This window comes from Rhinolophus sinicus, chromosome 7 (assembly GCF_057876585.1).
Source record: "Rhinolophus sinicus isolate RSI-liver-muscle chromosome 7, RSI-T2T, whole genome shotgun sequence".
Taxonomy (NCBI): domain Eukaryota; kingdom Metazoa; phylum Chordata; class Mammalia; order Chiroptera; family Rhinolophidae; genus Rhinolophus; species Rhinolophus sinicus.
In genome coordinates this window covers 54,776,464-54,790,340 of record NC_142507.1, presented here as the reverse complement: position 1 = coordinate 54,790,340, position 13,877 = coordinate 54,776,464, and the positions used below count along the sequence as shown (strand labels likewise).

Here is a 13,877-nt window from a genome sequence, read left to right as displayed (position 1 = left end):
TTTAATCTTTGTCCATTTTGTCTTCGATGCAGTCTTCTCTGCTTGACTTTGTTTTGTGTTGGAATGTTTTAGTAGATTTGCCTTTAGCTATCTAACAAAGAAAGGTTGTAGAATTGTCAGGATTTTAGTGGCTATTGACTGAAAATATAGTACATGTTGCTAAGAAGGCGCTTTCATTTGTTTTTTGTGTTCCCGCCACACTTGGGTGACCTGCCTGTGTCACCACAGTGACTGAAGTCCGTGTTCTAATCTGTGGGTCTGTTCCCACGTTGTTTCTTAACCATTTACTATGAACAATGTCCAGCCAATCCATTAGTATTTAGAACTTATCCTATGAGTCATTTCTAATCAACCAACAATAAAAAAGAAAGTAAACTTAATGAAACTTATCTTTGTTAAAAAAGACTAAAGATAAAAAGAAAAATATATTTAATTCCAGAAAAAGTTTTGCAAGCAAATCCAGGCTTTAAAAGAAGTATTCTTCATAGGAAAGTATAATGGGTGAATTTCAGTGCAACACACCCAAAAACACCAAGATTACATTTGTTTGTTCTCATATTACCATATTCACAAAGATCATGGCCTCCCATCTCTCTAGACATCAGCATCGCAAAGGGACAGGATTGTGAGGGAGTCAGTAACTTACCCAAAATGGCTGTGGTTCCAGGTGTCAGTTTCACTTTCACAGTCCCTTTTTGTAGTGAAGTCTCCACCTCTAAGGTGGATATTTTACTGCATAAATCTGTTCAGTGATTTTTCTGATTCAGAATCATGAATTGGATGTTTATTGGACCAGTTTTATGTGCATTTATAATATACAATATTGATTAATACACAAAGATGTCTTTTGTGGTTTGCTTCCTACTACGAGAGCAGCATGCTTCTAAGCCTTCAGAATCAGCTTTGGCTTGGAAACACTGATAAAATTCTAAGTTACTCTTATGTGTCAAAAGTATTTTATTGCCCTTATCAACTGACCTACGGAGATGAGGAACCAGAATCCTTCCGCCTTACCTCTGTCAGGTTTCACATGGAGGACCTGGGAAAGACTCCTCTTTCTCTAAACGCCCACATTTGCCCGTCTTCCTAACCTGCCAAGAAGTGCCGTTACTTATTCCCTTAAATTATGGGATTTTCTAAGCCATGGTGCGGATGGCAGTCCAGTTTCCTGAGGATTTTATAGGTATCGTTATGTTTAGGAGGCGTACTACTTGGATTCTTCATGGTCCCCAGTTTAGTGTATCCACTTACGTATCTTATTGGTCCTACCTAATAACTCCATGGTCCTAAAACACATGGGAAATGTGAGCTATCAGAAAACACCTGTGTCGCTCTCTGCCCTGGCTCCTGGCACGAAGTCCCGAAAACCCTGGCGATTTCCTAAGTGACGAGAACACAAGGAGCGTCCTTGTTCTGACATTTGTCTTTGGCCCTGACCCTGACACAGGGCTCCCAAAACCTTTGGAAATTCCTAAGTGATCAGATGCTGGGAGCATCTTGATCCTATTGAGGGGACGCCGGGTGGGCGCCTGGCGGGGGGCTGTCCCCAGAAGGACCAAGCCCTGAGGAGAAGCTGGGAATTTTCAGCCCCACGCCCCGTCCTCCAAAGGAGAGAGGGCCTGGAAATCAGAGTTACTCATCAGCCATGCCTGTGTGGGAAGCTCTGTAAAATCCCCACAGTGCAGAGTTCAGGGCGCTTCTGGGTTGGGGCACATGTTGGGGTGCGTGGAGTGTGGGCCCAGAGGGCACTAGTGCTCCGCCCCCTCCCTCATGCCTGGCCCTCCGCAGAGATGCCCTCCGCAGAGATGCGTCTGGACGTTCACCTGGGTCCTTTAGCACATCCTCTAATAAGCTGGGAAACAGGAAGTGAACTGTTACCTTGAGTTCTGTGAGCCGCTCCAGCAAATTAATCAGACCCAGGAGGGGGTCGTGGGAAGCTTCCATGTACAGCCGATTGGTCAGAAGCTCAGCTGACCTAGACTTATGACCGGCGTCTGGGAGCGGGGTGGAGGGCAGTCTGTGGGGCTGGGCCCTTACCCTGTGCCGTCTGGTGCTCGTCTGGTGCTTGCTCTCCAGTGTAGTGTCAGCATTGACACCCCGCTGGTGTCGCAGAAGGACTTGGGGTGGGCGATACCTCCACACATTTGGTGACTGAAGTTGCAGCTGTAAAGTGCTACCTGTAAAAGTAAAGGAGACACACAGGAAAGAAACTCAGTGGGGAGCACGGGGGTGTCCCTGCACAGGCAGGGAAGAGCTGGTGGTTTTTCTAAATGGGGACAGGAGAGGTACTTTACATTATACAGATGCCGTATTCTGAATCATTTTTTAAGCAGGCCAGTGCGGAGACATTCAGCGCTTGTGCTTTCATCTCCTTTTTATGGCTGCTCTGCTGACCATGCCTTTTGCGGAGGGGTGAAAAGAGATTTGAAGTAACAATGTTTAGAAACATTTTTTAAGTTTATCTATTTATTTATTTATTTTTTTTACAGAAATTGTATTAAGTTTTCGGGTAGGCTTTTAATCGATATTAAGAATTTTCACAGGATAGTTTTTCTAAATTTAAGACATTTGGAACAGTATACCAGTTAACGGATATTTCGTTCTAATTTATACAAGTATAGCCTATGAACTTGAGAATTATAGAAAAAGTGAGCTGAAAGAAATGGTCTTTATCATGCACTCATTAAAAATGGAATATTGACCACAATTAAATCAGTTTGTTCAGTCCTAGGTAGTTAATTCTTGTTTTGCTGGTCTTGAGTTATAGAAAGTGACTTTCACAAAGTCATTTGTTTCCTGGCTTAAAACGTCTTGGAAATTCTGTCCCTTTTTACAATCCAACAGGCATCTGTTTGAGGTAATGCTGTCAGCTAATAAAGGGAAATCTGTCCCCGTAAATCTATTCCCAGTAGTATCATTAGTCAGAAATAACTGATACAGTCATTTCCTGAGGCCGCTTTGATGTTTCTTCCGACAGTATTGGTTTTTGCTTCTAGCTGTGGCTTTTAGGCAATTGTATGAAACAAATCAGAAACCACCTTTAGATAAGAGTGAGTGGCTTTGGTTAACCTATTGTAATTATAAATAATATCATAATGAATGGAAATGGAGTCCTTTATAAATCACTCATAAAGATTTAACCAAAAGTTACTCAGAGAATGAAAACATAGAAAGTGAAGGCACTGACAATTCTGCAGACCCTTCTGATACATCCAATAAAACGTATGTTATGATTGTCACCAACTGACAAGGAAAATCCAACCTAGAAAAACAAATGTTCTTGACAAAGAGGATAAAGTTTTGACAGTTACTGTTCCGGTGCAGTATAGGAACGTTAGTACGATTTTGTTCAACCATCAAAATACGCAGTAGCTCAGACGTACGCACATGAATAAAATACGGCTTAACGTAATTAACTAGGGAACTTGGACTTCGTGTTGATTTGCCGGACAGGAAGCTCTTGGAATAGTGATGTGTGTGGCATGAAGTGGGGGACAGGCCCTTCTTGTGACTCCCTCAGCAGCTGTCTGGGCAACTTCAGGGATAGTTTGAGGATAGAAGACATCTTAATAGGTTTATTATTTTAAGTTTGGGGCCTAGATTAAAGGTGACATGACTTGAAAATAAGGTGAATAGTGCTTAACGCCAAGAAATATTTAAGCTAAATTCAATAGCAATTAATGATTGTTAGGAATCCTAGCTTTTTACGTTTCTTTCTGAAGTACTTATATACTCTTTCTCCAGTTTGGTGGCGGGTTTGCCTGTCTGGATTAGATATCCCTGTATTACATCCAAATGATAAATCAGTAAAACTGCTCATTACCATGGAGCGAGAAAGCTGGCCACAAATCCTGAATGGGTCACCTCTATAAATAGAGGCACATTGCCTTCTTTTGATAAGAAAACCAAAAGGGTGTTTTTATTTACACACATAGAACAAGGAGTCTCATGTTATTTATACACATAGACATAGAACGAGGCGTCCCTTTGCAGCTTAAGCCATAGGCCAGAAGTGAGCACCTGTCACAGAACCGGCGTCCAGCTTCCTGTCTGCAGCGGCCGCGCTTCAGTCCTACAGGCTGGAAGCTTTTCCTCCTGAGTGATGTCGATGAACAGTGGCTCACAGTCAAATGAGAAGCACAGAAAACGCTGGCCGTGTTCAGTCTCGGACGAACTGACAAAGACAGCCAGATGCTCTCTCTTAACCTGCCAGCCCGCAGCACTCACACAGAGCAGAGTACTAAACAAATGAGAGGCCACGTTGTTATCAGCAACAGGGAAGTAAGCGGCCATGCTGCACCTAGCCGCGCAGCCGGACCTGGCCAGGAACGAGGGAGACAGTTGCTCACGTGATCCGCAGACCCCTGATGGTGTCACGTACCGTAGACATCAGGGTTGCAGAATCAAGGATGGAATCATTTTTGTTAGGGAGCCAGTGAGTAATTGATGGGATGTATTCAGGGCTCATTTATTTGGGGGACTAGAACTATGCAGGTGAGCCTGGAATTTCTTGTGGTTTTGTATGTTTGCTCATCTCAGGCTGCCAAATGTTTATTTCCCTGACTACTGTCTGTTACGTGCTTGCTTCTACCCTAATGGCAGCAGGGTAAATGTCGGCTTGGCTTCGTTCCTGTTTTAGCTGAATGTATCATTCCTAAAAGGCTATTCCAGAAATGTAGGTTTTAAAAATATTTGAAAGTACTTGACATCTGTCCCCCCAGAAATGTGTATTTAAGACTTAAGCCACTGTTAAATCCTCTTGATAGAGTGAGGAAATTGCATTGCCTCTGACTGTTTTCCATTCTTGTCTTATCATAGCCCAAAGAGCCGACTGATCCAATTAAAGAAGGAGAAGCTGGAGTACGCCCCAGGAGAGCATGAGTACGGGTTATTCCCCGCCCCCATTCATGTTGGTGAGTATCAGTACACAGGACATTGCTGAGAAGAAATGCTGTTTCTCGAGTTTGGGCGAAGGGTCTTCTGTATCTCCAGTGGGGTCGAGCTCTTTCTTTACCATTAGTTTGTATACGCACTCTGAGGAATCCTGCAAACTCTTTGCTGTCGAGGAGTCAGAATGACGTAACTTCCTCACTGGAGTTTCAGTAAGCAACATCCATCTGGAGCATTCGGTTCCCTAAGTACATCCTATAGGAAAAGCCAACTACTTGGCAGCTCGGTTTCAAGTGTTTCAAAGGGGTGAGATGACTTATGGGTATGTAATAATCAAAGGAAGAAGGCCCACTGCTCTCCCTGATCATTATAGAGCTGCTTGAAAATTGAGCAAGATTTCACTTTCTGTTTATTTTTGGAGAAAATGTTGAGGCTTTGTTTAGCATTTGGGTGATAGTAGCTTCTAGGATCTTACTATGAAGCGTGTCCGACAAGCAGGAGGTACCTGGACGTCATCCCAGATTCCTGTCGTTCTTTCAGCACCTTATCCAGTCCGTCTCCAAGTTCTGTTATTTCCATGCTTGAACTGTCTCCTACTCTCTCCAAATTCTGTTGCCAGCGCCCAGCTCCGTGCCTCTCCGCCTTTGCTCGGGCTGCTGCAGTAGCCTTCCGACAGGTCTGTGCACTTCCCCGCTCGCCCCTGCGTTCCGCTGTCCACGCAGTGACACGAGATGGTTTTCTCAGCTGAACTGGATGACACTTAACACCTTCCGGTGGCTCCGCCTTCGAGTCAGCTACAAACTCCGGAGCCTGCCTTTGAGGGGTGGCCTGGCCCTGACTGCCCCAGCAGCCCCCACCTCCGTTCCTGTCTGCTCCTTGTTTACTGTATGAGGTCATGTTGGTCTTCTTTCAAAAGAACGTACCAGCCATTTCCCACCAGACGATCGTCATGCTTATTACTCCCATTGCCTGGAAACCTCTTCTTCAAACTCTGCCCATGATTGGTTTCTTCTCACCCTTTAAGGATGAGCCTAATGTCAGTTTCAGCTTAACTATCATTTTCTTTAAAATTTCTTTCCTGGTTTTCCCACCAAAGAAGGTCCCTTTCTTTATTCTGTATCAAGGACCCTGTCTTTCTTCCTAGACTCTGTAATGACTGTATGTTTACTCACTTATTATCTGCCTCCCCCGTTATATTACACGTTCCAGGAGTACAGGGCACATGTCTTATTCTCCTCTGATTTCCCAGTGTCTGGTACAGAGTAGAACTTGAACAGTTATTGTTGTATAAATGAGAGAAGAGGAGCAGTGAGGCTAAGTTGCTGAGTGTGGATGACAGCGTTTTCTCAGGAACACCTTTCCTGTGCAGAAGATGTGAGTCCCACCTGCAGAGTGTTTTCTCTTCAGCTGTGCTCCCTTGACCGTCCTGACCGTGGGGCTCGTCTCTATGGCCCCATTATCTAATCCCCAGAGGGCCCGGCACCAGGGGGACTTAGAGCAGCAGACAAGGACAGGTTCTGCGCTGAGGATCCGTGGGCTGTAACTTCTGTGTCGGGCGGCTGGAGAGCGGTTTAGCTACAGGCCAGAGTTACAAGGCTTAGTTCTCAGCCGGTAACTCAGCTAGTGCGCACTTAATGAAGGTAAGAATTAAGTGCCATTTTCTCTGGGCTTAATGCCAAAGTTCTCTTGAAAAAGCCTTTTGTTTTTACTAGTGAGGTCATAGCAGTGGAAACAGATTTTCAACAGATTTACCTATTTCCTAGAACCTACTAATGATAAGTAGGCTTTGAAAATAAGAAGTAATTTACAAGTCCCATTTAAAGGAAAACATGACCACCTTTCAGAGAGAAAAGGAAAGGATTTCTTTGCTCCTTCCGTAGTGTTGGGTGGCAGGACTTACGATCTCAAGGCTTGAGCACACAGTATGAAAAATTCACCAAAATATTAGATTTCATCTAATTTGCACCTGGGATTTAAATGATTTTCCCCCCATTTTTCAAACAAAGATTAGCGAAAGAAGCATTTTTTCCCCAAATAAGGAGCTCCTGCCTAGGTTCCCCCGAAGTATCCGCTCCAGCAGGATTTGATAAAGAAAATCTCTAGGTGGGGCTCACTTCTTAGCCGTGCATTAGCTGGCTCTGGTTTCAGAACGTTTCGGGGGAGGAACCATGTTTTTGTTCCAACTCTCAATATAGGGACTGGAGAGGAGGGATACAAATAACCAGGAAAAGCATCGTTAACCACCGTGGATCCTCGCTGCTGGGAACAGGCGCGATGTCAGGCGGCTGTGGCAGGAAATTGTTCTTTGAGATTAGTGGAAGTAGATGTAGAAATTTCTTTCCTAGAAAAAAAAGAAAAGGTATTCTTTTAAAAAATTCAAAACTTACGATCTCCTTCATTCTTTTACACCCTCTTCTCTACAGTAAACACGTGAGATATTACTGGTAAGGAAAAGAGTTAACTCTTCACGTTCAGGGCTTTTTCCTTTTAAAGCTCAGCTGACTACATTGGAAGAGCTAATTGGCTTTGTTCAGCAATTCATGAATCGGGCAGCATCCCGTCCAGCGGACAGAACAGAGCTCCAGGTTGCTGTGCAAAATGGGAGACTTTTAAAGACAGAAAGGGGTGGGACAGGAAGTCATCAGACACAAAAGAAAGGATCATTTCAAGCATGGTCACCTTTCTTTGGGAGAGGGGAGGGGTCTGTCAGGCGGATTACCCCACTAGTGCTAACCAGGAAATTACATTCGTAGGGAAGGTTGAAACTGTAATTAAATCTTAAGTGTGGTGATGTAGGCTTAGCACAACTGACTCCGTTTGGGGCCTGTTGTCTCTTTTTTAACAGTCCTATCTTATGACCAATTTTGACTTTCTTAAAAATTATTTTTATATTGTTTTTAAGAAGCAGTACGTACTGATAAAAAAATTCTAATATAAACGAGTGTGAGTTAAAAGATAAAGTCTCCCTTCCTAAAGATATAATGGTTTAGCATATACCCTTTCAAACTTTTTCCTGTATAGTTGTCTTTTTCCAACACTTCATTATGAACTTTTCTCCCCCCCTTCTTCCGCTTTCCCCCTCCCCTCCGGTTCAAGCCGTTGTTTCTCAGTCTAGTTGTGTAGGACACAGCTCCCTGGCCCATGCTGGTATTATGAGCCTTGCGCTCCCCCCGGCTGAGGCAGTCGGTCACCGGTTGACCGCTCACAGCAGCTCACGGCAGCTCTTGCCGGCTGCCAGCCACTCATGCTGGCTGGCAGCCGCTCCTGGTGGCACACAGTAGCCCACAGCAGCCCACGGCAGCTCACGCCAACCTCCAGCTGCTCACGGCAGCCCAGCTCCAGGGAGAGCTGTTGTTCACAATCTTAGCTGTAGAGGGCGCAGCTCACTGGCCCATATGGGAATTGAACCCGCAGCCTTCAGCGTTAGGAGAAATTTTAGTGAACACTTCACCTAGATTTTGTCATTAACATTTGACTTTATTTACTTCATCATATATTTATCTATCCATCTATTAATCCATCTTATTTTTTAATGCATTTCACAGTATACTGCAGGCATTGATACACTTCCCCCGAAATATTTCAGCATACACACAGGACCAAGATCTCAGTATTTGTTTATACGTTTTTCTTTAGAGGTGAATTCACCATCAGTAAAATTCACAAATCTTAAATGTACATTTGCTGAGGTTTTTAGATTTTCCATGCACCTGTGTAACCCAAACCCTCCCAAGGCCGTTCTCATCACCCCAGAAAGTTCCCTCATGCCTTTCCCCAGTCAGACCCCATCATATATAGCTAGTTAACTTTGTTTTAAGTTTTAAAAAAATGAGCCCGTGCTATAATGTTGTTCTGCAACTTGGAGAATATGTTTCATGTGAGTAAATATACACCTCATTTTGCTTTAATAGCTGTGTAGCTCGTATTCAAATGTACCAAAGCTTACTTCCCATTGGTAAACCTTTAAGTTGTTTCCAGTTTCTCATTATAGGCCTCATAGTTATACATTCAGCTTTGTTTCCCTATCAGCAGCTGGACTCTAGACTTCTACCAGGTGTAACCCCGGAATCTTATTATATTACCTTACCTCCATAGTTATTTCTTCCTAGATATACCTGTAACCCATGCTGCTGTGTCATCAGACTTGTCAATAAATAAACTCATTATACAGTACATGTTAAAATAACATTTTTATAAAAAAATAACTTTCCAAAAAATTTTTTAATGAGAAAAGTATCTTTATTTTACATTTTTGCAAATGTTTTTAATGTCTGTCTTAATATAAGACAGCTGGATTTTCTAATCTGTTTTTGCATTCCATCTGTTGGAATGTTATTTTGGTTTAAGTACATGAAGATATCTGACCTCACACAGATAAAAAGTTGTAAAAGAGAAGAATATTTTCATAATTTTAGGTAATTGTAGATATTCTTTGACAGTAAAAATATAAATGTAGTATTTTCTTAAAGGCGCGTTGCAGTGTAGAGTTTGAAATCAATGAACTTTCTGTATTCTGTTACATTAATAGCCATTTGTCTTTCTTGAACTTTAAATGGATTTTTACCCATGTCTGATTTTTATCATTTCATGCATTGGTCATCAAAAAATACTGCTTTGTTGAATTCTATTGCTCTTCCATTCCCTATATGTATCCAAAACAGTTCACATTTGTTTGTGTTGCCACTTATTTTATGAGAAAGTTTTAAGTATTGGAAAACAGAGTCTCACGGTAGTGGACATCGAGTCTTCCAAACTCCCAGTGTTCACTTCCGACTTGCATGTTATCATTGGAAACAGATATTTTCAGTTGTTTCTAGGAGTAACAAGCTCACTGGCCTCTGTTTCAGTTCCTAAGTCAGCATGACTGGAGTTCGTCAGTTCTTTCAAGTAAAAATGGTGGTCATTAGCAAAGCAGCTAATTCAGCCCTCTGTTCCCGTGTTTGCACAGTGCATTTCATGTGACAGTGTCACGCCTCCGAATGCAGCTTTATGCGCACTGCCTCCGTGTCCTGTGGATGGTTACACGGTTTGGCTCGGGTCAGGGTTTAACCTAATCTTTGTCACTTCATCAAGCGCATCCTGACGAGCCGGCACAGTCGTTTCTGCTGGCTTCGTTTTGCTCATGCAGTTTGGTGCCACTTGCCTCGATTTACACGCAGATGCCTGCAGTTTCACCCGCCATTGCTTTACACCTTTAGGACGAGTGTCAGCGTAATGACAATGCGTGTAACGTCTCAGTAGTCGTATTAAAGTAGTTTCACCTCTGGCATCACTTTTAGACACAACCATCAGGACCAGTATCCAAATAACTCGGGAAAGTGTAAGTCCTATCGTGACAGCGCGTCAAGGGCAGTAAGGAAGCTGAGGCGACCTCCCTGAGGAGCCTTTGAAGTTGACATATCTTACATATTAAAAACTAGTGGTGCTTTTTAATAGGAAAAAAACTAACAGATCGTAAATTTCCATGTAAACACTAGATTAAGTTCAGGGACTGCCATTTTAGAAAACTCTGCTACTTCCCCTCTTTATAGTCCCCCGTCGATTATGTCCAGTGATGGAGGAGAGTGGGGAGCGGGTGCTCAGTGAGGGATCTTACTAATCAGACAGTTCTTAGTATTTCATTTGCTTCGTAATGTCCTGCGTATTGTTGGTAGTAAATTGGCTACGTTGTCTTATATAGGCTACTATTAAAATATATCTTTAACATATACTACATGGCAGAAAATAGTAGCTAAAATAAAAATTGGTGATGGAAAAACTCCATAAAATTAAAATTAAATCTTTATTTTTCTAGTCAGTGCATATTAGCTCTTATGGCTATTAGGCCCTTTTATGAATAGACATTGACATTTATAGTATTTCTTTGTTTGTTTCAGGAAAGTATCTAAGGCAAAAGAGAATTGACTTCCAGCTTCCCTATGACATCCTTTGGCAATGGAAACATAATCAGGTACAATGAGCCTGTCTTACCAGGTTTCATTCTTAAGTGGTGGGGGGGGGGGGCGGTACAAGTCTTTTTCTCTGCTTCCTTGGTATGCTTTCATTTTAGGAGGTATAGAGAAGTGTCCCTGTGAAGGTTAGAGACTTCTAAAAAATGAATTTGCATCCATATTTAATGTGACCTATTTGCCTTTACTCATACTTCAAAATAGCAGTAAGTTCCTACTTCCCTAGGCAACCTTCTGTTATTATTCTGGACTTTTATTTTGGTAGCAAAGATTCTGTTCTGTAAGAATCCTCTTGGCTGCAGGTCTCCAGAGAATTTAAATGTACTGCCAGCAGCACTAAGAAATTTCAGGCTTTATTTTTGTTGGCTCCTTCCCATCAGTTTGGAATTTATTTTTCACATACAAAAAGAATTCTTCTACCAAAGGAAAGAGGGAAAATGTTTAACACTCTTCTACTTTTAAAAGATCTTGAAATATACTGGGAACTAAAAATAGGAAGGTGCTGTTTTTCTCTTGCTTTCCTAATGGAAAAGTTTCCCCCAGTAATTTTTGTATTAAGCTATAGCCCCAAGACCCCATACATTTCCACCACTGGGAAATAAAAATAGTCATGCAAGTGAGGTGAATAAGCTCCTGAGTTTTGCCAGAATTCCATCAAAGTTTAATTTTGGAACGCCAAAAGCAATGGACATTTTCTTCTGCACTCTCTTCTTTGGTGGCCTTGCTTGAATTCTGAGAGGATCATAGCTTACATATTTGTCTCAGAGAGTTCATAAGAATGAGGGAGACAGTGCTTTGACTATACCCACTGAAAAACGATAGTGGGGTTATTTTTATAGACCAAGGCACTGAGCTTACACCAAGTGGCTACTTTTTTATACTATCTTCTATGGTAAAACACTGGCCAACTCTCTTCTAATACATTCTTTTTTTTTCCTCCTAATGTGTTCTTGATTACAGTGTGAGAGTTTCATTTTCCTGCCTGCCCCAGCTTCTTTATTCACTAAATTAATTGCCTTAATGAAAATGTAAAATGTGTTTTCCTGCAATACCCACCCTGAAAAAGCAAGGGTACTCATCTTTTTAATTTCATATACCTACTTAGACCATCTGAAAAGCCCTAGGCCAGGTTTCCCTTTTTTTCAGAGGGAAATAGAATCTTAATTTATCCAAATGAATAGCTTTGATCTGCAGTGTGATTTTCATTAGTCTATCCAACAACATGCTGAAGCAACATATAATTCAAAATGCATTTTCTTTAAACTATTTTATATTTATATATCTTCTGTGAGTCTAGTTCTCTCTTACCCTGATCTAGTAAGTCACCTTTTATTTCAGGGAAAAAAGTGATCGCACCAAGAGTTTCTCTCAAATGTGTCCAACCCAGAAAATCTTGTAAATATTTCCATATGGGCAGAGCACATGGATAATTTCCTGTATTTTCAGTGATTAATGCTGTTGTCTGGCATTTGAAGTTAATGCTATATCAAGATTTTTCTTTTTTTTTCTTCCAGCTATACAAAAAGCCAGATGTCCCCCTATATAAAAAAATCCGTTCAAGTGAGTAACTTGGGAGCTGTTTTTTCTGTCTCCCTACCATCAGTGTTCTTCTTATCCTTTATTTTCACAAATTATTCTTTGCTGTCTTCTCTCAAGATGTCTACGTTGATGTCAAACCCCTGTCTGGTTACGAGGCTCCCACCTGTAACTGTAAGAAGCCAGATGATGACACCGGGAAAGGCTGTGTGGACGACTGCCTCAATCGGTACTGTGCTAAACTGACGCCTCTAAAAGTGTAGGCTTTGCAATTTGTAAGACACTTCATTTGGAGGGAAACGTTAAATAGCCTCTTAGACTTTTCCTCAAGAAGTTGCACAAACATAGTTGTTGGGCTGTTGTAGTTTGCTCGGGCTGCCATAACAAAATACCACAGACTGAGCGGTTTAAACAACAGACATTTATTTCTCACAGTTCAGGAGGCTGTGAAGTCCAAGGTCAAGATGCCAATAGATTCGGTGTCTGGCGTGGACCCACTTCCTGGCTTACAGACAGCTGCCTTCTCCCTATGTGCTCACGTGGTCTTTCCTCAGTGCACACTCAGGGGAAGAGAGTGAGAGAGAGATCTCTGTCTTCCCTTCTAGCAAGGGCACTGATCCCCTCGTGAGGTCCCCACTCCCTGTCTGCCTCCCAAAGGCCCTGCTTCCAGATACCGTCACGGCAGAGGGTAGGGCTTCAACTATGAATTTTGGGGGGACACACATTCAGATGATCCATGGGATGAATAGAATAACAGAAAAAGAATGAGATTTAGAGTCTTATGTACCCAGGTTTTAATCCTCTTACTATTTGTGATTCCTGAGGAAAGGTATTTAACCCCTCTAATAAAAATAATAATACCTTTTTTTCTATGGGGGGTTTTTGTGAGGATTATGTGAGACAAAGTTCATAAAGTATTAAGCAGAGCTGTAGAAACATTCCTAGGTCTCAATAAGTAGCCATGAGAGAATAAAGTAGGCTGATGGCAGTGCGAGAGAAGGAGGACATGACATATTTGAGGGGAAAGCTGGCTTAATAAACCATTAGCATGCGACAAATACAGACATGATTGAGTCAGTGATGTCAGTAAGAGGTGGTAATGTTATTTTCAGAGATAGCGAGTGTGCAGTGTGACTGGTTTAGAGATAAAAATTATGATTTTCATTTGGGACCATTGATATTAAAATGACAATGAGATTTCAAAATGGAAATGTCTGATGGAGATAAAGGAGTACAGATAGTTTGTTGGTTTCAGTATTAACATAAGCAAATTTACAGCAAAAGGACCCATTGAAATGCACACCAATACTCCTGGATAGTTTTTCTGGCCAAGGACAGCTGCTTCTTTGGTCTCTAGTCATCTGTCCTGATGGCTGGGGGAGTCAGTGTTTCAGTACCTCCTGCTTCAGCATGCCGGTGGGGAAATTCTACTTTATCTACCTACATCACTATAAATGTCTTGGCATTGTACGAGGTGTGATCAAACAATATGGTGAATGTTTA

The 13,877-nt window shown here is 42.0% G+C and overlaps 1 protein-coding gene across 4 annotated transcripts in view; it reads left to right on the top strand.

The window, feature by feature from the left end:
• ASH1L (ASH1 like histone lysine methyltransferase) overlaps positions 1-13,877 on the top strand; it is a 142,512-nt gene that overhangs the window by 107,744 nt on the left and 20,891 nt on the right. For all 4 annotated transcript variants that reach the window (XM_074318857.2, XM_074318858.2, XM_074318859.2 and 1 more), the window contains 4 exons: positions 4,819-4,913; positions 10,767-10,840; positions 12,353-12,398; positions 12,495-12,603. In XM_074318857.2, the coding sequence (XP_074174958.2) occupies positions 4,819-4,913; positions 10,767-10,840; positions 12,353-12,398; positions 12,495-12,603 (324 nt within the window). The remainder of the gene's footprint in view (positions 1-4,818; positions 4,914-10,766; positions 10,841-12,352; positions 12,399-12,494; positions 12,604-13,877) is intronic.